Here is a 23,203-nt window from a genome sequence, read left to right on the forward strand (position 1 = left end):
GTCAACAATGAAGTCTTAGGAAATCCAAATAGAAAAACTGGAGAAAGAGAAAGAAGGGAGTGTGAGTTTCGTGCCTTTCGTTAGTACTGGCCTATTTCTTGTGTTCTCCATAAGTGGTAGTTTTTTCCAACATTTTTTAGACCGAGGTTCTTGTCACGTGAGCATTTCCATACAATCGTATGACTCCTCCGAGGGTAGATAACCCTCGTAATTGGTATTTTATCTCCCAACAAAAAAAGTTTCTTATTTATAAAAATCTTTTCCCCACAAATTTATCTGCTTAACTCCCTCCTCCATGGTGATTAATTACGTCATAAATTAACCAAACGTCTATGTACTTTACGAAGTGATGTGAGTATAATTACACAGTTGAGTTATATATCAACGGTCTCAAAACATCAAAGCATTAAGGAAATAGGATTCTAGTTTCAGGTTTATCTCAAATATGGTTTCAGTCTCACGCCAGAGTCAAATATATTTTTTTTCGTGCCCCTTGAGCCTTCTCAAACTTCTCCAGAAACTCTATCGTTCTAGTACATTTGAAGTCTGTTGGCAGGTTGAACATAAACCAAGAATAGATTGTAATGTCTATCTTTTAGAGTGGAATATTGGAGGGCATAGTGTTCCAAAATAGATATTAGTTATAAGATAGAAAGTTGTACTAGAAAGTTGGTGGCAGCTTTGATAAGTTGAGATGGAGCAGTTATCTAAGTATACAGTTTTTTGCTTAATGACAATGCACAAGCCAATATATTATATACTTTTAGTTATTGTTCTATGAATTCAATATAGTGGCTTTTAGGTAATTACAAATAATTTTGCAATTTATACTTCATTTTTGCAATCTCCTGTTTTTCTTTTCGCAGTTTTTTTGCAATAATTTTTATTTTCAAATTTATTATTATTCTCACACCAAATTTACATGTCGGAAAACAAAGGAACAAGAATGGAGAAGTAAAGGTCAGATTTTAGCGCAAACTTTATCTAATAGAACAACTAGTACGATAATCCTTGACATAGTATCTCTTTCCGGAAACAATATTAATAGTAGATCCAACTACGATTAGTACCATTGTTCGAGATAATAAAACAAAGACTACTGAATAAATTAAACTTGGTAGCTCCATTTTGAAAGACTTCGCCAAGATACTCCGTGGAAACGCAACAAAACATCAAACCCCGTGACAATAGCTTTCTAAGCTGAATCTTGTAGTGACTTTTCTTCCATGCTTTTACCCCAGTTTGTGTGGTTTGTGTGTAGCCTTTCAATTATTTTCCCCAGCATTGTGTAACATTTAGTCTGGAGCCTTAACAAAATATTGTCAATATTTGCCTTACAAAACGCGCAACGCATTCACAATTACCCAATCGGGAAGGACATTCCGTTGGATCCATTAGGCATCGCTACAAATATTGCAACATGTAATATGCATAGATTGATGACTAATTACACATATTGAGAGGATATTTGATATGAGGTAATGGCTTGTTGCATTAAGAAGACAAAGATCAATAATAAGTTATCAACGATTTTGATAACATCTTAATTTATAATTTTGATTAATCTTATCTATTTTTAAAAATGCGAGTGAACAAAATGAACATTAGTTTAAAAAGACTAATGATAAAAGCCTACAATGAAAGAGATGAGCTAACGGTATTGTAAGACCCCTCTTTGTTCCCCCACTAATCTATGTCATAAATTAGTTCCTGAATTGTGAATTATCTATCCAAATTGCGAAACAGATTCAGAGATTTAACGCATACACATTCCCAATAAGGAAGTTGCGCGCGGCGACCCAAATAGGAAAGTGTATACCGAACAATTAATTTTTCAACACTTTTCATCAAATCTTCTTCTTCTCCTTGTTCTTCTCCAAAATGATTAACCTTCTCTCCAAAAGTTTAAAAAATGTTGCCGGATATTCCTATCTCTTGAAATTATATAAATATACCACATTTCCCCCGTTTCTAGTTTCGATTTTTTTATAAACCTTCTTTTTCTTTCTTTAATAAATAAGAAATCCATACAATACAATACAAGAAAATGGTTAGCCTCCACCCATTTGACTCAGTCAAAGATTATGAAATTAGATTAGCATCCAAGTTGGTCAAGGATTCTCACAATGCATCCGAAAATGTCCACTTTGTTCAAATTGATAGACTTGATCCTCCAAAACAAGATATGAAGAAATATCTTGAAGCTGAAAGAGCTGGTTTACCAACCCCAGTTATTCCAAGAGTTTTATATTGTTACTATTATACCAATACTTTAGTTTTCAACAAGGCTCTCGTTAATGTCAGTGTTGGTCACATTATCACCAAGACTCAATTACCAAAAGGTGTTGTTGGTCCACTTTTACCTGATGATATGGTTGAATGGGAACATCACTGTAACAACCATCCAAGAGTTCAAGAAGAAATTGCTAAATTGAAATTACCTCCAGGTTACTCCGTTAGAAATGATCCATGGATTTATGCTACTGATAGTCCAGATGAAAAAAGACCTTTATGTCAATTTTTCATGTATGTTTTAGCTGGTAATGGTCATTCTGAATCTAATCATTATTCATTACCATTGAAGTTTTCTCCAGTTTTTGAATGTTTCACTAAAAAATTCATTAGAATGGATTATTTACCAGGCGGTTTTGATTCTACTACTGTTCCAACTCAACCATGGCAACAAGTTCCATGTGTTGAATATCACCCAGATTTAAATGGTGAAGTTTTATCAAGAGAAGTTAAGCCATTAATCATTCAACAACCAGAAGGTCCATCTTTCAATGTTCAAGGCGGTAGGGTTACTTGGCAAGGTTGGGAATTTAGAGTTGCCACCTCTTCTAGAGAAGGTTTCGCTATTTATGATGTTTGGTTCAAGGGTAGACAAATCTTTTACAGAATTTCTCTTTCTGAAATGACTGTTCCATATGGTGATCCTCGTGCTCCATACCACAGAAAGCAGGCTTTCGATTTAGGTGATTGTGGTTTCGGGGTTAATGGTAACAAATTAGCTCTTGGTTGTGATTGTCTTGGTGTCATTAAATACATGGATGGAACTGGTATCCACGCCAATGGTGAACCATTTGTTATTCCAAACACTGTTTGTATGCACGAACAAGATGATGGTTTATTATACAAGCATGTCAACTACAGAACTGATAATGCTGTTGTTGCCAGAAAGAGAATCTTTATTGTTCAAACCATTGCCACTGTTGCTAATTATGAATATATCATCAATGTTAAATTCCAAAATGATGGTACTATTGATATTGAAACTAGAGCTACTGGTATTTTATCCACTATGCCAATTGATGAAAACGTCAAGGTTCCATGGGGTACCATTGTTGGTCCAAATGTTATGGCCGCTTATCATCAACATATCCTTTCTTTCAGAATTGATCCAGCTATCGATGGTCATCAAAACACCGTTGTATATGATGATGCAGTCAAGATGCCAACTGACGAACAAAACCCATTCGGTATTGGTTTCGTAACTGACAGAAAAATCGTTGAAAGATCAGGTTATGTCGAACAAGCACCATTTGCCAACCGTACTTACAAGATCATTAACGAAAATGTCATTAACCCAATTGCTAAGACTCCAGTCGGTTATAAGGTCCAAATGCCAGCTCGTCAAATGTTACTTGCTGATCCAAACTCATTCAACAGTAAGCGTGCTACTTTTGCAACTCAACAACTTTGGGTTACTAAATACCGTGATCATCAATTATTTGCTGCTGGTGAATTCACTAATCAATCTCAACAAGATACCGGTATTGGTATGTGGGCCAATGGTGAAGATAAGGTCAGAAATGAGGATGTTGTTGTTTGGGCTACTTTAGGTTTCACTCATATTCCTAGAGTTGAAGATTTCCCAGTTATGCCAGTTGAAGTTCATAATATTCAATTGGTTCCTGCTAATTTCTTTGACAAGAATCCTGCTTTGGATCTTCCACAAAGTAACAATGCTTTCAACAAATCTACTTTGGTTAAGGATGAAGAAGAAAAGTCTTGTTGTAAGTCAAAGATATAAAATGGTCGGAATTAGGTTTATATAGGTAGCTTTTTTTATAGTGCTATAAGTTTTATTTAAATATATTTAGTTTATTAGATAATGTATGAGTTTTAGTAATAGACATTGTTATTCACATTAACCTTGTAATGCAAAGATTTGGTACACTGATATAATATCTTGCAAACACAGAAGAATCGTTTTCCACAGATTCCACATTTTTTGTTTAATTCGACGAATAACTGCATATATTCAATATATTGGGGTGTTATATTAAACGAGAAGATGTTTGGAAGTTTTGGAAATATTTTCGAAATAGTTGCCGTTCCAGAGTGGCTCTTAACTATGTAAAAACCCAAAAAAATCGGGAAATCCCACGAAGGGGCAATCCCATGAAGGCGTGCCTGACTGTAAGGTTTCACAGCCATTTAAAATGTTACAAATATAATTCATTAATTAACTAAAACTATAAAAAAACAAGACATTAAATAATACGTGAATAAACAAGGGCAAATATACAACAACACGAACTGAAAATCATACTTTCGAAACTAAAGATACAACAACCCCTCAAAAACTCAATCTAAATAACTCAAGCAATAATTCATCTCATCTTCATCCAAACTCTTGATATACAAACATTTGGAAAGTAATTCCGGTTGGATCTTGAACTTATATGAACTAGACCATTCAATGCATTGTGATAATGATTTAACAATATGTACTGCCGTCCTAAATTTGGAAAAGTTGATCAAATCTTCATCCATGAGAATATAATCTTCAGTACCAAAAAGGATATTACTTCCTTCTTTCTTAATAATACTTGGTCTTTCGGCATTGAAAGTCAAATCAGATAAATAAAGACCAACAAATGGAATACAACCTTTTGAAGGAGTCATTTGATTAATTAATAATCTGAGATTAATAAAATTCTTAACTGGCAGACACATATCTTCTAAATTCTTCAACATTAATATATCTCCAGGTGGTAAATTTCTCCAAGTATTTCTTAATTTTTGAACTTTTTCACCAGTTAATGCTAATATGATTTGCATCAAAGTTGAATAATTCTGTAAAGTATAACAATTTTGAGCAACATGAATAAATCTGGAAATTATATTTATCCTTTCTTGTTCATTGATACTAAGAACAATTTCTGAAATAATCCAATTTACCATTAAATTAAATCTTGCAATCACTAAATTAACCGATCTATTCGAACTGAAATAAACATCATTAACAATCATTTCTAACCAACTAGTAGCAGGAGTCAAATCTCTTTCCCATTTCATTTCAATTAAATCCTTCCAGTCAATCTCTTGGATCATATCCTTTTCAATTATAGTCAAATGTTCAGCCAATGATTTAGAATCATAAGAAAGAATAAATGAAATATGTGACCCATCATACATAATATTCTCTATAGCCAATATGTGACTTGAAGGATGATAAGCTTCCAATAACTTTTGTGGAGTTTCATAACGAGGCGACAGACGACCAATACCACTCAAAGGTTGAGTAAAGTTGGTTATGGTATTATCATGATTAGGAGTCGAAGTGACTGGGTCGCTATCTTCATCCGCTAATTCACGAAGTTCTCTTGATCCAATTGGGGTTAATGGATCTGCTGCTGCTTGATTAGACGCATTGGTTCCAACACTTAATGGTTCTTCTTGTTGGGAAATATCATAGGTTGTCAAACCAATAGCTTCTTCAGTATCAATATGGTTGATTTGATTAATGATATCTTCGGTATTTTCATGAAATTCTTCTTCAGGCTCATTCTCTTTCTGTTCTTCGGCAGGTAAAAAGTCTGTTTGAGCTGTTTCTGGTGATGGTCCACATAAAGTCAGCTTTGATGATGCTTGTGATTTCCCTTCTAATTTCAAGAATGCAAAATCAATAGGATTGGTAAAATGGAATGATTCATCAGGAATAGCTGCCAATTCTTTAAGTACATTATTACTTATGCCTGGTATTGCAACTGAATTTTTGGTTGAACCAGTGGTAGCCAGTGATTCTTCCTGACTGGCAGTTGTTTTCCTGGTAGTAGATTGATGATCTTGATTGGTACTATTCTTTAGAATTGTAGTTGAGAATATAGAATTATTCGTTGATACAGATGGGATTTCTTCTGAGGTTGGACTAGCCTGACTAAATGGTAACTCAGCTAAGGCACATAATACACTTAATCTCACTACCGTTCTTTTGTTTGATTTTGGAGCAAAATGCTGTACGCCAGATACAGTAGAATTCGTTTCATTTGTGGAAGCTGTACTTGTAGGAACAATTGCTGGCCAATCCAATGATTCTTTATTCAATACTCTTAAATTATTAAACGCATTCTTCTTTCTTATAGGTAAAGGTTATTATAATAGTTTAACACGTCTTAAAGAACTTAGTAAGCTCTTTGAAAATGCAGAATCATAGCTCACATAACTTTTAATCGACTCTCTGACAGCCATAGATCCATTTGCAGAATATCTTGACAACCTTCTCGTATATCCAGTTGATAAATTCTCTGTAAATGACACTCTTTGCGATTGTCTTCGCTGTGGACTTACCATAATCCCCAAATCAGCAATATCGACATCATATTGAGAAATATTACTTGGAGTAGAAATACTAGAAGTATTTTCAATACTACGTAACCCACCTGATTCACGGCTATCACGATATGGATTTATCAGGAAATTAAAATCGTCCAATTCTTCTTCTTCTGCATCATCAAGATCCTCTAATTTATCAACATCATCACCATCTGCAACATCAGCTCCACTTACAATATTTGATCTACCTTGAGAATGAGAATTTTCCAAGTCTAAATTACCATCGTCGTTCCAATTTATACTTGCAGCATTTTGGAAAGAAGAATCATTTGAATTTGGAATAGCAGCTACTGCATCTTCGACTATTGTGTCTTTGGATTCACCATTAGCTTGAGGAGTTTGATCATTATCATTGATGAGATTATCTATTTTCTTGATGTTCAATTCAGACAAATCATTAATATCAATAGCTTCATTCACATCCACGTCACTGTTTAGATTCACCAGGTGTAAATCAGGTTGTTTTTGAGGTTCATCATCAACCAATTCCATAGATTTATGAGATTCCAATTCTTCCTTGCTTTTCTCAGCCTCTTTCTGTGAATCCGATACTACGTCATTTTCTTCAATTGTACTAGTATTTGCCGTAGAATTGCTTCCACTGGAAATATAATGTCGTATCAAAAATTCTAATTCATCAATGATTCTGGCACTTAAGATATCAAAACGGGATTCAATACTGGTATTCGCCATGACGTTGATCGCATTAGTTATCAAATGATTAATACCTTCATTGTGTGGAGAAGTTGAACCCAATGTTTTGGTTGATCTCGACTCATTCAAATTTGGCCCTGCAGGTTTGATGGTTTTCTTCCAACCATCAACTAATCTCTTTATTGAACCCTTAGTGGAAAAGTTATCACTTTCGGCAAAAGAAGCTCTTGAAGGTGGTTGAAATAATTGTTGTTTTGCCGATTGAGGAGTGGTTACAGGTGATGTAGTATCATTTATAATCACATAATCCATCTTTTTGGCAGGAGTCGGTGGTACAATTGTCGTTATTTTCGATGAAGGTAATTTTATGTCCCCATTGGTAGAAAACCCTTCCTTTGGATTCCTGGTTGGTGTGGTTGCAGCTTCTGGGACGACACTAGATTGATTTTGATTCGATGAGTCAACTTGTTGATATGCTGGTCGTTGTTGTACGTTCTTCGTCTTTTTCAATTCTAATGCTGAGTCCTTAATGTTCATGTAATTATGAGATTTGACCGGTTTTCTATTATTGTTGCAATTTCTTGATGGTCTGGTTGGTGTGACAGGAGGTTCGGACGAGTCTGTGCCATTGGCTATTGGAGGAGGAGTCTTTGATCTAGATGATGAAAGGTGGAATCCAGACTTACGGGCTTTATTCCCATCTTGAATTGATTGTAGTTTATTGTTGATTGACACTCTTGAAGATTGATGATGCATTAATAAATTCTTGACCGAGAATTGAGGATTATTCTCCAGCGAACTGGACGAGTTGTTGTCATATATTAACATCTTATGATGGGTCTTTAAATCGTACAAAGATAACATGGCTGATCTACGATAGGAAGGATTTGTATGAATTGACATTTCTGTACTGGATTTAGGGAATTTTTGTTTACCTAATTCAATTGTCTCTGGTAGACGATAATGTAAAATTTGATCTTTATTGGAAGTAATTGAATCTAAATCAAGGTTTAAATTCCAAAATTCATCAATTAATTTCAACCAATGTATTTTCAAATCACCCAAAATCTTAGATATAAATGTAACTGTGGCTTGATCTAATTGACTATCATCTTGTCGGATTAAATTTGATTCTATTGTAATTTTATTTAAGGTGTTGGTAAACATATCACATATAAAGTTATTTGTATCGAAATCATCCACGAAATAATTAATAATCCAATGTCTTAATACCACAAATGTTCTTAATAATACAAGTTTCCCAATTCTGATATTAGGTTCTGAATTTGAATTGATATATTGTAATGCCCATATAAGTCTAGTCAATAATAAATCCATAATTTCATTACTATTGGAAAACATTCTATAAGTTAAAAAGAAGTCACACACAAGATTATAATCGATTACTTCAGGAGATGTCAATTGAACAATCAATGCCCTTAATGTGGCACAATTTATTAAGTCAGGATTACTATCATCGAACTTAACTACTTCATCATTGGTTGAGTTGGTTTCTGTAGGTAAACAAGGGAATAATTTTTCGTCATCAAATATAGATTCATTATGTTTATTGTAATGGAAGTCAGGATGTATTTTTAATTGTTGTTGATGTAAAAAGTAATTGGAATTTGATTTGGATAAGTTTCCTGTTGTGATTGTAGATAAACTAACTCTATCTTCCTCTTCTGGTCGAGATAAACTGCTCATATTCAACATTTTGAAGGATTGAGTAGATTGGGCCATGGGGTTATCAATATCACCACTTGTGATATTGTCCCTATCATTCATGGTAATGGTTAAAGATGCCCTATTGAATTAATAAGATATTTGTTAAATGAGTATAAAAATAATTATAAACCCTGGATTCTAGTTGTTTTCTTTCGCTTTTGAATTGAAATATTAAAAAACTGTGATTAAGTTTGAAGCGAATGAAGGAGATGGAATATGACAGATGGGAATAGAAGAAGACTAAGTTTTGTTATTTGTTGTGCTTTTGAGTTTTTTTAAAATTTCCAAAATGTTGATGAGACAATGTGAACAATTAAGTTTTTAAAATTTTCGTTGTTGCTAAGTGTAAAGACGAATAGAACAATTAAAATCCATTGTTAAGAAAAATTTGTAATTTCGACGCGTCTGTTTTTATTTCCATGATATTTTTTATGGTTTAAAATTTCGTTCCCGAAATTTTTTAAACTATTTTTTATTTTTTAAATTCGGCTTATTCCGTACAATTCCGCACGTGATTCGTATAATTTGAAATAATAAACTTGGTTTAGTGTTTCGTTAAATTGATTATAATTATAAGCTTTCAGCTTCTAATTGTGGATCATAATCTATAATAAAACGTTTAACATTTGAATGATCCTTGTTCCTTGAAGTTAAACTGCTTGCACACAAATTCCGCAACGTTTCATTCATTTTACTTTAATTGGCCTTGTTTACGTTTTCGGTTTTAGACGAGATCCAAATTAATCACAGAAACATTCAAATCCTATTTTGTAACCATTTCCCATAAAATGAGGTCTTGTGAAGTATAAAGCACCTATAATGAAAGCCTGGTCTGATGTTGTAGATTATGTACCACTTTGGGGAAGCCACTTCGTTTTGCAAGACGAATTCAATTCGGACAATAGGTGACATGACCATCATAGACGAAGTCAAAAAGATACAGCTTTCGTCTTGAATCAATATGACGTAGCCTTAACGGTTGATTTGCACCTTCCTTACCATTTATAGGGAGAACTAGGATCTGTCCGATGATTGGATTTGGTTCAAAACCCAACAACAATATGAAAAACATTAATATTCGCAACTGTCACGAAACAGTCACGAAACAATCAGGAGTCAGGAACAGTCAAGGAACAGGACGAAAAAAAGGATATACAACATTGCCAACCTCCAGCTCTTGAAAGAACCCCGTTGTCTTTATGGGCAGAGAAATGTGTAGCTCTTTTGATTTGGGTTTTATGTTTATAGTTTGAAGAAAGTGTTGCAAAAAAAAAAATGTGGTTGCCAAACTTTTATCACAATTACAAAAAATTATCAATTTCTTCTATAAAATATAAAAAGCTAATATACATAGTAGAGCTCTGTCTTCTCTTCCTTCATACTTCCTAATAAGCTTCAATCATCACGATTGAATCTCTCTTCATTTCAAGTCCTTTCTATTAATTTACTTCATATTCTGTTGAATTGCATTTCTCAAGGCATCAAAAGGAGATGCTCTGAATTCAGAACTCTTCAACACATTATTGAAATTCTCATGTTCTTGTTTCATAATAGTCATATACCCTGTAGATTTGATTGGATTTGGTTTATTCAAATTCCCTTTTGAAGATTTAATATATTCCTTTGATGTGAATACATTCGTAGTTTTGTTATTCTTATTACTATCATCGGTGGTAGTTGTTGTTGTTATTGTTTCTTGTAATGAACTTAACAAATCATCCATCTTGGGTTTTAATTGTTCTTTTTCCTTTCTCTTTCTTCTTCTGTTAGATGATTTAGATATTCCACTAGAAATATTAAATGTGACTTTATTTAATAATTTATTTGTAAAATTTGCACTTTTTGTTTGTTGCTTCTCTTTCTTGGTGGTTTTGGCAAGTTTCAATAATGGATTTTCATGATATGAATCTTGTGGAGTTGTGGCTTGTTGTTCTTGTCTGAATTCAGATATCTTGGATGCCAAATTTGACCTCCTGGAAGAATTTCTGTCTCTTAAAGTTGTCTTCTTCTTTATTCCTGCCTATTTAAAGATTGGTTAGTAAGTCGTACTCTGGATTTCGTAGGAATCGAAGTACTTACCATCGTTCGATAATGTTAAAACTTGTACTGTTAGTTGATGACTATGACTGAGATGAGGACGGTAATAAATTTTCTGATACTTGCGCAGTAAAGTGTAAAATCCTGATAAAAAAATAACATGTAAAATTTGTAAAACTGTAAACCATTGTTCTGCAGGTTTGAGTTGCAACTCTGACAATTTTGCAACCAAGTTAATAACGTTTTTACAAACTTCTAGAAAGTAATTCTTATTTCTTCTGGGAGGAAGTCATACCATACTAATAACATCTAGTGTTTATACACAATAAGTTTGTTTCAATTTTTTTATAAAAATTTTACAAGAAATTTACTAAAAAATGATTAATTACAAAATTTTATAGAGACTACACATGAACTAAATCCAAACAAATACAAGCTATAATAAACCCCAAAGCAATTGTCCTCATTTGTTTGAGATAATCAAATAGTCCGCCCTCTCCACTATCATGTACAATTGATTCCTCAAATTCTTCTTCTTGTTCTTCATTTAGTTCATGGTTGTCATCCTCGTGATCAACTTGAACATCACTATGTTCAATGGTGGTGCTATTTTCAAACAGCTTTTCCTTTCCAACTTGTTGTGTTGCATTACTTGCAACTTGACTTTTACTTCCCATGATTAATGGGTCAGGAAGCATACCAAAACTTGCCAAACGTTTCATATCCCAATCCAAAGAATTCTCAGTCTTCCAGCTCCAAAAAATCCATCCACTTCCTTTTTCTTCATATATATATAGCTGTTCCTTCAAGAAAATCATAGTATCTTGTTTAAATGTTGAATTATTAGGATCATCATGACCAAGACAACTTCCTTTATGATCACTCAAATAAGTTCCTTCCCATCTGTTTCCTTTTCCAATACCATTAAGATACTTGCTACAATCAGTCAAAGCACCGGAAAATTCTCCAACTATGCTTCTATGACCACTTCGACTAATTCTTTCACCAAGATTTTTGACATTCTGAAGATGTCCGGCCAAGTCTAATTTAATTTGCCAATCGGTAAATACTTCATAAAAATGATGATCTAATATAAATTCACCGGGGAAATCTTTCCAACTTTCTATATTTAAAAAGGCGTCATGTAGGACCACTTTTGCATCAATTTGTTTTTCATTAGCCAAAGTGAGACAATAGGTATAATAATCAAGGATTTTATTTTTATTTAACGTTAATCCCATAGGTTCATTAACAACTTGTATACTATGAATCACTGGATTTTTTCCATATTTATCAAAGATATAATTGATAACTGTTTTACTCAACATATAATTTTCTTCAACGTCTAACCATTGTGGATTTGCAGTAGTTAAACCAGAATTATCAAATCCATTTTGTGATCCAGGCATTCCATGTAAACCAATTTGAATTTTTAGATTATGTTTTTGAGCCCAATTGATAGCTAAATCAAGATATTCTTCTTGTCCTTGAGTATATGGATCATCAGGTAATAAATCAAAAGCCCAATATCCAATAGGTATTCTCACTAAATTTAAATTCAAAGTTGCAATTTCTCGGAAATCTTCTTCAGTTATAAATGATTGCCAATGAGGTTCAAGATATTTTCGACATGTGGATTGGGTTAAGAAAAGACATAAACTATATTCATCCAATGGTATACTTCCATACATTAAATCAATTTTCTCAAATATTGAAGGGGTTATCCAAGGTTCTGTGACTAACCAACCTCCTAGATTAACTCCATAAATTTTTGAAAGTGAATCATTATATATTGAATTTGCATTATTGAAATTTAATTTGGATTTTTCTAAATAATCTTGATCTATTGTATCTGAATCTGAGTTCACTCTAGCATTTGATAACAGTAGTATATTTAACAACAAGAGTAATGATAATATTAACATTTTGTACTAACAATTCGTATTTGGGTGCAAAAAAAAAAAAGAATTGGCGGTTAAGACAAAAACTTAAAAATAGTTTGGTGATGTTTTGGTTTGCGTGATTTTGTACTACAAATTCGAACAATTAGGTGATGGAGAGAGATAGACAGAGAGAGAGAGGAATTAGTTGTGGTTTTAATATAAGAATTATATATTTTTGATATGTACAGATTCTTATAGATGTCAAGGAAGGCGTTGGATTTATACTAATATTCCCTTAGAGTTAAGTTTAATCAATACCCTAGAAGTAGAGTAGTAAGAGTCAATTTGGAATAAACAAAGAATTGAAAGAGGAAATTATTAAAAAATAAATGTAAATTGATTTTGTTAGTGCGCGCACTCACCCGAAAAAATGTTTCCCTGTTTCTTAGAATTTGCTAACATTTAAGATTTTTTTTAACACACTCAACGTTGTCAATTTTTTTTTCAATCTCATCTCACAACCAATCCAATCATTAAATTTCAATCACAAACGTCAAATTAGACATCTCAGAGATAAACACAACAAACCAATTTTTTAGTAACCCATACATCTCCTAAAACACCAACTACATTATTCTTAGAATCTATCGACTAGAAAGGGAGATATTATTTTTATTTGAAAGACAAAGAAACAGCCGAACAAAGAGATCAAGTATTTGAATGAAACTCCATTAAGACTGAAACGAAATTGATACATTTTATATAGAAATAAACATGAGTAGTATAGGTGATGATTCAATATCTACTCTGAAACAACAACCTGAGAGTCATCGGAATCAGTCAGACGAACAACTTCCGTCTGATACAATAGCCGCAACAACAACAAATAGTGAAATGCATGCCACTACTATAAAACAAGAGGTGCCCGATATTGACAGTTTAAATCTTGATGATGAATTATCAAAATTTTTAGATAATCAAGAAACGGTGCATAATGAAAGTATTGTTAAAACCAAGAGTTTGAATACAGTGATAGCTGATTTAGGGTTACCTGAGTTGGGACTTCATACCGAAAGCATAGCCACCGGTACTATAGCCACAGATATAACATCCGTCGATTCGAAATCTAAGCAAGACATTGAAGTTTCTCATTCAAGTAAAGATATAAGTTCTACACAAACCCAACAACAACAACAACAAGCAACTAACAATGAAGACACTAGAGACAAGACATCACCAATAACCATAAAAACAGAACTGATAAAAGAAACTCCAGAACCAAAACTGCAAACAAATGAACCTGAAGAACAAAATTCTCGAGTATCAGCCTATGCAAGATTAGATTTTGAGAATTTTACATTCTTTGTACAAACATTACAAGTTGTATTGGGTAGAAAATCAAATGATGAATTATTACAATCAAGTCATAATGCAGTTGATGTACATTTATCACTGAAAAAGGCAATTTCGAGAAAACATGCAAAAATCTTTTATAATTTTGGAACTCAAAGATTTGAAATTAGTATATTAGGAAGAAATGGAGCATTTGTAGATGATTTATTTGTTGAGAAAGGAATAACAATTCCATTAAAAGATGGAACCAAAATTCAAATTGGTGATATTCCATTTAAATTTGTATTACCTTCAACTGAATCAAATGAAGATGATGAAAATGGTGGAACAATCGTAAAACAATTCAATCCAAGTGATGCCATCAATTTAAGAACAAATATTTATAATAGAGATACATCAACATCAAAACCAAAGTCTAAATCAGCATCAAAGCCAAAACTGATTATTAAAAAAGACAAGGAAAAAATAAAATTGGAAAATGAAACGTCAACAACAACAACAACAAAACAAACAAAACCCACTCCAACTTCAACAACAAGCACATCAACAGGCACAGTGACGACGACAACAACAACAGCACCCAACACCACTACACAGCCGTCAACAGCAGAAGCACGTAAAAATTCCATATCTAGAAGAGATTCATTACTCAAAATTAGACGATTATCAAGTGCAAGAAGGAAATCCCTCGTTGGGAACAACGACGAATTAACGGAAATTCTCAAAGATTTGGGGGTTTCCTCAATTGATGCTATAAGTGAAGAAGATTCTGAATTATTGGATGCCCAAATTCAAAGTTTATTAGACGAAGCCGAAGGATTTGATGAAAATTTAATGAAATTGACAGAAGCTAATGAATCATCCACAGCTACACAAGATGAGAATTCCAAAGAAGTTACTGAAAAGACTGAACAAGATCAAATTGAAGAGAATGAAATTCATGACATTGAGATGAATTTATCGGTTTTGGATCAAGAAATTGCAAGTTTAGCACCTTTGATAGATGCTCATAATCAAGATTTAATGAAAGAAAAGGAAGAAAAAAAGAAGCAATTGGAACAAGAAAAGAAGAGGAAACAACAACAACATTTACAACGAAGGAATTCTGCTGCCAAAGGGAAACCAGCAGCCACAACAACGATGCCATCAGCTACTGCTACGTCAACCCCCAGCACATCAGCATCAGCAACCCCAACCACATCAACAGGAACAGCAGTGCCGCCTCGTACTACCCCACTTATGGGAAAACCTGCATCTATCCAACCACCGGCTTCAAGACTATATAATAGGGCTTTGAATGGCGCCACGGGATTGACAGGAACTACAGGAATAGATAATAAATTAGCAGCAACCTTGTTATCACTACCTGCAGCCTCCTCAGCTTCATATATATCCAAGCAAATAATACCTCCAAGACCACCACCACCAAAATTAGAGGCACCTGTATTGCCAGTTACATCGGAACCTTCAGCAATTAGATCTCGTCCTCCACTTCGAGCAATTACAGTTAGAGATTCATCATATTTAGCTACTTTTGATGTCCCCAAAACCATTGAAGAACCTTCGAAATATCCAAAACCTAAAGTTAGAAAAGATTCTACAAGAAGACAGCCAAAGAAAGTATATTCCCCTGACGAAATCCCGGAGCAATATAGATCAAAACCAAATGTTACGTTTATGATGATGATCACTAGTGTTTTAAAAACTGAAGCAGCAAGAAATGGATTGACTATAAATGAAATTTCAGAAGCGATTAAAGAAATATATCCCTATTTCAAATATTGTCCTGATGGATGGCAGTTTTCAATTGCTCATTGTATCAAATATAACAAAATCTATAAACGAATAATGAAAAGGGGTTCTGAATGGCTCTATACCATGGATGATTTATATATCAGTGAACGTGAGAAGGTGAGAAAGAAACAACAAGAAATGGCAGCGGCAAAGGCAAAAGCAGAAGCTCTTAGACAAGAAGAATTAAAACAGAAACAAAGATTGGAAGCCCAACAAGCAACCATAAGTCACAATATCACAGGAAGAACGTATACTTCGCCTTATGGATTACCAAATTCGAGATTGACTCAAAATCAATACTTGTCACAATTACCATACAAACAGCCACAGATACCGGTCACCACTGCCAATGGACAGAAACCAAAGACAATTGCAGAGTTAGCTAGTGAAATAAGAAGAGATGGGGTTGTGGGATCCAAAGCACCGATGTATTTCAAATCACAACCGGGTTCAACTGGTCCAGTACCAACACCAGCAGCTGCAGGAGGTCCAAATACCATCAAAGCACAATTGGCAGCCAATAGATCACAACCACAACAACCAGCAGCTCCATCAATGTCGGATCCAAACACACAAAAATCATTGGAATACTTGAGAAAAGAGCTTTTTGTATTATATAGAGCCAGAAAACTCACCTATGATAAACAAACCGCGACAGTATTGATTACCAAGGCATTAGCAACCACAATCGCGCAAGTTAATAGTATTGGGGCCAAAGCTGGTTGTGGAGAGAATGCATTGGGATTTTTGGTAGATAAGGCACCACAACAAGTTAGTAAGATTTTGGATATTGCATTAACGAAATCTATTAAGGAACACGAAGGCAATTTCTCGAGATCACCAAGTCGTGCGGCTACTCCTGTTCCACAGTCACAGCCTTCACCTGTCAAAACAACTACCCCTATGGTTCCGGCCCAACCTGTGAATGTTGTCAACAAAGCTTCTCCACCACCTGTTCAACCTGTTCATGTTAAGACGGAGCCAATTCCAATGAAACCAATTGCTAATCCACCTATTATTGGAACCGATAATCCTGTCAAGGCAGTTGTTGATGCTGCAGCTGCAGCTCGAAATGAAACAATATCACATCCATTACCAATTATCACCAATGCAGGGGTACCAATAATCTCAAGTGTTTCGCCAGTGAAGACTACACCACAACCGACCATACCAGTCGTATCTAACACACCACCCGTTTCAACTCCACCTACTGAACCAAAGACTCCATCTGCTTCCACATCTCCAGCACCAGTTGTTTCAAGAAGTACGACACCAGCATTATCAAAACCATCCTCATTCGGTCTTTCAAAACCACCAAGCTTCAAACCTGATTCATTAGGCAGACCAGCATCATTATCTAAACCGCAAAGTTTTGCCAAACCTGGAGGAAGTAGTGCATTGTCGCGTCCTCCATCATTCTTGTCAAATAAACCAGCATATAGAGAAACTCAACAAGTTAAACGTGAACTTGAAGGAGGAGCGGGAGGGGTAGAAAGTGATCAAGCTAAGAAGATTGCTAGGACTGAGTAAAGTATAGAAAAGGAAAGAAAGATTTTTCTTTTAGTTTTTTAATTCATTTGTATTATTTCTATGTGTTTCTTATTATGTAATTTTAATATATTTATTGGGATCCTTTTACATTTTTACATTTTTTGCAGTCATTGAATTGTAACCTGTAAAACTTTTGTATGGGTGGGAAAAACTGTAATATTGTTGATAAAACCAGCGAATATGGGTGGCGATCATTTCTTCGGAAATTTAATATTATCATCAGAAGGGAACAGAAGACATTGAAAGATATACACACATTGCCACCATTCTTTTGAATCAATTGAATAAAAATATTATTGAAGACTTGAATTACCCAAGACGTATACAATTAAAGATTTCTTCATAGAAAACACAATTCACCAAATCAGAATAATTCATAAATAGAAACAACACACACCCCAAAATGAATACAATCTCCAGTAAGTTCACCCATACCAACAACAACAATATATTCAATGAAATAAATTCAATTCATCAAGGAATTGCCGCTAAGCCAAACCTCAGCTTAGCACCTTCAATTGAAGTACCCCAAATCTCACAACCAACCGATTTCTTACGAGCACATACCGATGATGCCTCAAACCCAGATTGTAAAATCAAGATTGCTCATGGTACCACTACATTAGCATTCCGTTTCCAAGGAGGGATTGTAGTTGCTGTAGATTCCCGTGCTACTGCTGGGAATTGGATTGCCTCTCAGACTGTTAATAAAGTTATCAGAATCAATCCATTTTTATTAGGTACTATGGCCGGTGGTGCTGCTGATTGTCAATTCTGGGAAACTTGGTTAGGTACACAATGTAGATTACATGAACTTAGAGAAAAGGAAAGAATTTCAGTTGCTGCTGCTTCGAAAATCTTGAGTAATTTGGTTTATGAATATAAAGGGATGGGATTAAGTATGGGTACTATGGTTTGTGGTCATACTAAGAAAGAAGGTCCAACTATCTATTATGTTGATTCTGATGGTACTAGATTAAAGGGTGATATATTCTGTGTCGGTTCCGGTCAAACATTTGCTTATGGGGTATTGGATTCCGAATATAAATGGGATTTAACTGTTGAAGAAGCATTATATTTAGGTAAGAGAAGTATATTGGCAGCCACTCATAGAGATGCTTATTCTGGTGGTTCAATCAATTTGTATCATATTAATGAAGATGGTTGGACTTACCACGGTAATCATAATGTTGGTGATATCTTTTGGGATATTAAGGAACAAGAGAAATCATTTTCCAATGTTGATGTATAGATAAATACATATGTAGTTTAATTTCCATGGAAGAATATATAAAAAGTTACGTTGAAGGTAGTATATAACTGTACCAGTTGGCTTGTCTAGTGTGGAGATACAATGTGGAAATATATTGTACATAATACATAGACCACATTTACAGTGCACAGGAATATTGAGATTAGGGCTCCAAGCCCTAAATCTGTCATCGCACGTGATATCCTCCGACATATAAAAAAAATTATTTTTGTGTTACAAATTCTCCTCGCATTGCTTTCGCACTAACAAAACTTTGTTAGAGACTGAAAAATTTGTTAGTGTTACCGAAAAAATGTCAATAAGAACAAAAGAAAATTTTCTAGAGGTTCATCTTATACTCTTTTAATATTAACTACAGTAACATATAGCCAAAGATGGTATGTCCATATATACATGGAATGGAGTAATAGAGGGAGATTATATGACTGGAAAGAGATAAATATGTAAAATGTTGGAATGAGAATGAACCATGGCAACAACTGCAATATTGAAAGTATATGAAAAATCACGATTCGAAAAGTTGAAACAATTTAAGACTCCTTACGAAGACCTGCTAAACAAGAGAATGTCTACTTCGTACAACTACAAGAGTTCTTTAATTTCATTCGTCAAGTACAGCTGAAACCATTAAATTTGAAAGATTCAATAAAATACTTCCGATGTTTCATATTGAAAGTCATCACACGATTCTAGTGCAATATAATTCCTCAATGCTCCATGCGAATAGTTTCATTAAATACAATCTTTACTAACAACACCCTTCTTATAGTCTGCTAAAGCTCAAAACCCTATGCGTGAATTGCATATCGAAAAGTTAGTCTTAAACATTTGTGTCGGTGAATCCGGTGATAGATTAACCAGAGCCTCCAAGGTTTTAGAACAATTATCCGGTCAAACCCCAGTTCAATCTAAGGCCAGATACACTGTCAGAACTTTCGGTATCAGAAGAAACGAAAAGATTGCTGTCCATGTCACCATCAGAGGTCCAAAGGCTGAAGAAATCTTAGAAAGAGGTTTAAAGGTTAAGGAATATCAATTAAAGACCAAGAACTTCTCTGCTACTGGTAACTTCGGTTTCGGTATTGATGAACACATTGATTTAGGTATCAAGTATGACCCATCTATTGGTATTTACGGTATGGATTTCTACGTTGTTATGGGTAGAGCCGGTGCCAGAATTGCCAGAAGAAAGAGAGCTAGAGGTGTCGTCGGTAACTCCCACAAGACCAACAAGGAAGATTCCATCCAATGGTTCAAGCAAAGATACGATGCCGATGTCTTGGATAAATAAGTTAATTAGGATGAATAACCTTTTGTATATTTGTTTAGTCATTTCGTTTAATTTATAAAAATTGTATAATAAGTGAAGAGGTGTCTAGTGTAACATTAAATAGCGAAGAGATATTTGAAGAAAACTAAAGTCGGGATGTGCCTTCATTAAAGCATCAATTAGAACAGAAGAGTAAGAGATACCTAAGGCTGATGCCCCATCCCGGCCATATTTTGTAAAATCAAGCACTTGCTATCTAGATACAGGAACCCCCTTAGACTTCTCAAGCATCTATATACTTCCCAAACTATTGATTATAATACTGCGAACTAAAAGCCCGTGGTTATTGGGGATTGGGGATTCAAGAGGAGTATTCTATTCTAGTTTCTCTCGTCTAGGTCTGCCTTGGCTATGAAAAGAGAATAGACGCCGTTTTTCGAGAATTATGACCCTCTTAAAGTTAGAAACCTCAATCGTTTCCTCGATATCGGAAATCTTAGAACAACTATTCACCATCAGGGAGCAGGTCAATGGAATCCTGATACAAGTTTGTCAATGTTTCCTGACACCTCTGAAATTTCACGTCGTAAGGTGCCAATACTAATAAACTCATCCATTTTATTTACCTTATTGAATTCATTATCAAATATACCCAATAGGCCGACGGTCACACCTATTGACTTTCCTTTATTGATCACAATTTGAGCCAATCAAACATCTGCATAGAAGTCAAATTCTTCCCAAATTGAGGGGTTAACTCAGTGGATAAAGGTCTTCATCTCCTTCCAAGATTATTGTTTCTTGCTTTCCTTCTTTTGTCTACTTGTAACAACACCTCCCAAGGACACATATAATTCCATTGGCAAAGTATTCACCTTTTGCAATTCCACCCATTCCCCATTGCCTGGTACCAGTTCTTTAATATCAGACAATGCGACGGATGTCTGGCCAATCCTTTTCTCTGGGGAAGGATCTGCACTGGCGGGCTCTCTATTTTAGTAAAGGTTGGCAGATATTCCAATTCTAGTTCAAATAGACGTCCGACGGTCTCGGCGAGTTCAGAACTCTCTTCATTGACGTATTTTGCGGCACAGCAAGTCATTGGGTATTTTGGCAAGCTGCTCTTTCTCCGCTTCATCTTCCTTGCTGATGTCCTCCACATGCACTGCTTCGGGGGGAATATTCCCAACTGAAACAGCGACAACCGAATCAGATCTTTCTGTCTTCAAAATAGAAAGATCTATAAAGAACTATAGAAATAAAAGTCAGAAGATATAATCGTCTCCTTTCATAAAAATGTGAGACAAGGGATGAGCAATTTGTGGGTTTGCAGCCATGGCCCAAAAAAGTTCAAAATTTGGGGTGCTAAGAGCACATGATCAAAATTGACCCCACGAAACCAAGTGGCATTCTAACGAGAACCCGTGTCTTCAGTAAAACACCAAGAACAAAAAACTGTGGAGAAGGTATAGTACACCTAAGCCGGAAGTAGTAAACCCGCTCCACCAATTGAGATAAGAGCTTGCTGTATATCCGCTACCGGCATCATTCCAGAGTGGCTTTTAATACACAGAAGTTTTTTTTTGCCGCAAAATTATTTTTTATTTATCCATTTGATAGAATGGCCCAAAAGAAATTTAGATTAATTAATCTCATTGAATGGCCACTAATATCCAGCAACAGCATAAGCCGGCAGACGTCAGTTTGACGTTTATTGTTGGAATTAAAGAAATCGTTCAATATCAAGTCTATAATTATCTTGTCCAAAGTTAAATAGTGTACACATTATATTACCTCATTTATAGGCCAGTGATTCTTCTTGTTGAAAAGTCCACGGTTAACTAGCAGTTATTTGATTAATGTATATATTGATTAGCCGTCTCATCAGCCAACCCCGGTGGGAATGAATGAGTTGTTGATTTTGTGTAGTTCGGCACTGCCTGATTGAGAGATATTATAGTGTGCATATAACTTTGAGCCATTCCATTTTTACAAAATTCCTTTTTTTTTCTTTTTTGCCTCGCGATTATAAGTCAGACAAAGGAGGAGTGAGTGAGGGCAACTACCAATTTCTTCCTTTCTACCTGAAGAAACTTACTTGCGTTAATTTTTGATAAATTTACAAAGGAGTAACAATAGGGAAACCAACACAGCCTATCTATATATATATATCTAACATCACTTATCAGCCCCCATTTAAATTTTGACTTTTTTTTCAGCATCTTTTAACGCATCCCACATACTGGAAAACACATAAGCAATGGTAACAATAAATTATGAACCTTTAGAACATTTACCTTATATTGATGAAAATATAAGTCCAGAAGAAAGAGCACATGTGGAACAGCTAATAGAAATGGAATTAGCCAATCAGTTCAATAACAATGTCACTAATATGACAAACAACCATGCCCATACCAACAACAACAATCTTAATCGCGTGTCTCTACAACAGCAACTATCACAACAGCAACAACTTCATCAACAGAATATGCATCCATTAGTAGACCAATTATTGCCATTGCCTGCATCGAATGTACCCAGTTCACTTCTAGCGAGAGAAGTGCTAAGATATGAAGAAGAGAGTGAAGAAGATGACGATGATACTAACAATCCGCCACCTATTCTTATGGAAGGTGGGATTGATTTGTCAAGATATACTGATTTTAACAGTAACAACAGTGTAATATCACCAACTGAACGAGAAGTAGATATCAATTATAATCAAATGTATACTACTTTAGAATATGCTCATTTACAACAAAGGAATTTGAATGTAATGCTTAAGAATAAGCAAGAATTATCACAATTGCAATCTCAACATTTGCAACAACTACAAGAGATTGATCAAGATTTGCAACAAAGAATTGGAGATAAGAGACAAATGATTGATGACATTGAACAAACACGAAAGAAGAGACAAGTTGATGATTTCAAACCCGTGGGTGATTATTTACAACAACAATGGCGAGATGGTATTGAATCATGTGTTGAGATGAGTATTGAAGGAGCTAAATTAGAAATGAATTAATCTGGATC

At 34.6% G+C, this 23,203-nt stretch overlaps 8 protein-coding genes across 8 annotated transcripts; 5 read left to right on the top strand and 3 right to left on the bottom strand. All coding sequences in view use genetic code 12, as the record gives it.

The window, feature by feature from the left end:
* Positions 1–2,047: 2,047 nt before the first annotated feature.
* Positions 2,048–4,033, top strand: AMO2 (Amo2p; the record flags this gene model as incomplete). Its single annotated transcript, XM_049409077.1, has 1 exon — positions 2,048–4,033. One exon carries the CDS (start codon positions 2,048–2,050, stop codon positions 4,031–4,033), a length of 1,986 nt encoding a protein of 661 aa, XP_049261707.1.
* Positions 4,034–4,590: 557 nt separating this feature from the next.
* On the bottom strand, positions 4,591–9,063 carry LTE1 (mitotic regulator; the record flags this gene model as incomplete). The annotated part of the gene is made up of 2 exons (XM_049409078.1): positions 4,591–6,323; positions 6,411–9,063. The coding sequence occupies 2 exons, from the start codon at positions 9,061–9,063 to the stop codon at positions 4,591–4,593; spliced, it is 4,386 nt and encodes a 1,461-aa protein (XP_049261708.1).
* Positions 9,064–10,447: 1,384 nt separating this feature from the next.
* J8A68_005054 (uncharacterized protein) lies at positions 10,448–11,085 on the bottom strand (the record flags this gene model as incomplete). Its single annotated transcript, XM_049409079.1, has 2 exons — positions 10,448–11,023; positions 11,083–11,085. 2 exons carry the CDS (start codon positions 11,083–11,085, stop codon positions 10,448–10,450), a joined length of 579 nt encoding a protein of 192 aa, XP_049261709.1.
* Positions 11,086–11,444: 359 nt separating this feature from the next.
* Positions 11,445–12,965, bottom strand: SPR1 (Spr1p; the record flags this gene model as incomplete). The annotated part of the gene is made up of 1 exon (XM_049409080.1): positions 11,445–12,965. The coding sequence occupies one exon, from the start codon at positions 12,963–12,965 to the stop codon at positions 11,445–11,447; it is 1,521 nt and encodes a 506-aa protein (XP_049261710.1).
* Positions 12,966–13,697: 732 nt separating this feature from the next.
* Positions 13,698–17,600, top strand: FHL1 (Fhl1p; the record flags this gene model as incomplete). Its single annotated transcript, XM_049409081.1, has 1 exon — positions 13,698–17,600. The coding sequence occupies one exon, from the start codon at positions 13,698–13,700 to the stop codon at positions 17,598–17,600; it is 3,903 nt and encodes a 1,300-aa protein (XP_049261711.1).
* Positions 17,601–18,024: 424 nt separating this feature from the next.
* Positions 18,025–18,873, top strand: PRE2 (proteasome core particle subunit beta 5; the record flags this gene model as incomplete). Its single annotated transcript, XM_049409082.1, has 1 exon — positions 18,025–18,873. The coding sequence occupies one exon, from the start codon at positions 18,025–18,027 to the stop codon at positions 18,871–18,873; it is 849 nt and encodes a 282-aa protein (XP_049261712.1).
* A 395-nt stretch (positions 18,874–19,268) lies between these two features.
* On the top strand, positions 19,269–20,185 carry RPL11 (60S ribosomal protein uL5; the record flags this gene model as incomplete). Its single annotated transcript, XM_049409083.1, has 2 exons — positions 19,269–19,271; positions 19,664–20,185. 2 exons carry the CDS (start codon positions 19,269–19,271, stop codon positions 20,183–20,185), a joined length of 525 nt encoding a protein of 174 aa, XP_049261713.1.
* Positions 20,186–22,424: 2,239 nt separating this feature from the next.
* J8A68_005059 (uncharacterized protein) lies at positions 22,425–23,195 on the top strand (the record flags this gene model as incomplete). Its single annotated transcript, XM_049409084.1, has 1 exon — positions 22,425–23,195. The coding sequence occupies one exon, from the start codon at positions 22,425–22,427 to the stop codon at positions 23,193–23,195; it is 771 nt and encodes a 256-aa protein (XP_049261714.1).
* Between the last annotated feature and the right edge of the window lie 8 nt (positions 23,196–23,203).

The sequence above is a fragment of the Hemisphaericaspora subhashii genome, assembly GCF_019202705.1.
Source record: "Hemisphaericaspora subhashii strain CBS 10753 chromosome Unknown scaffold30, whole genome shotgun sequence".
NCBI lineage: Eukaryota > Fungi > Ascomycota > Pichiomycetes > Serinales > Debaryomycetaceae > Hemisphaericaspora > Hemisphaericaspora subhashii.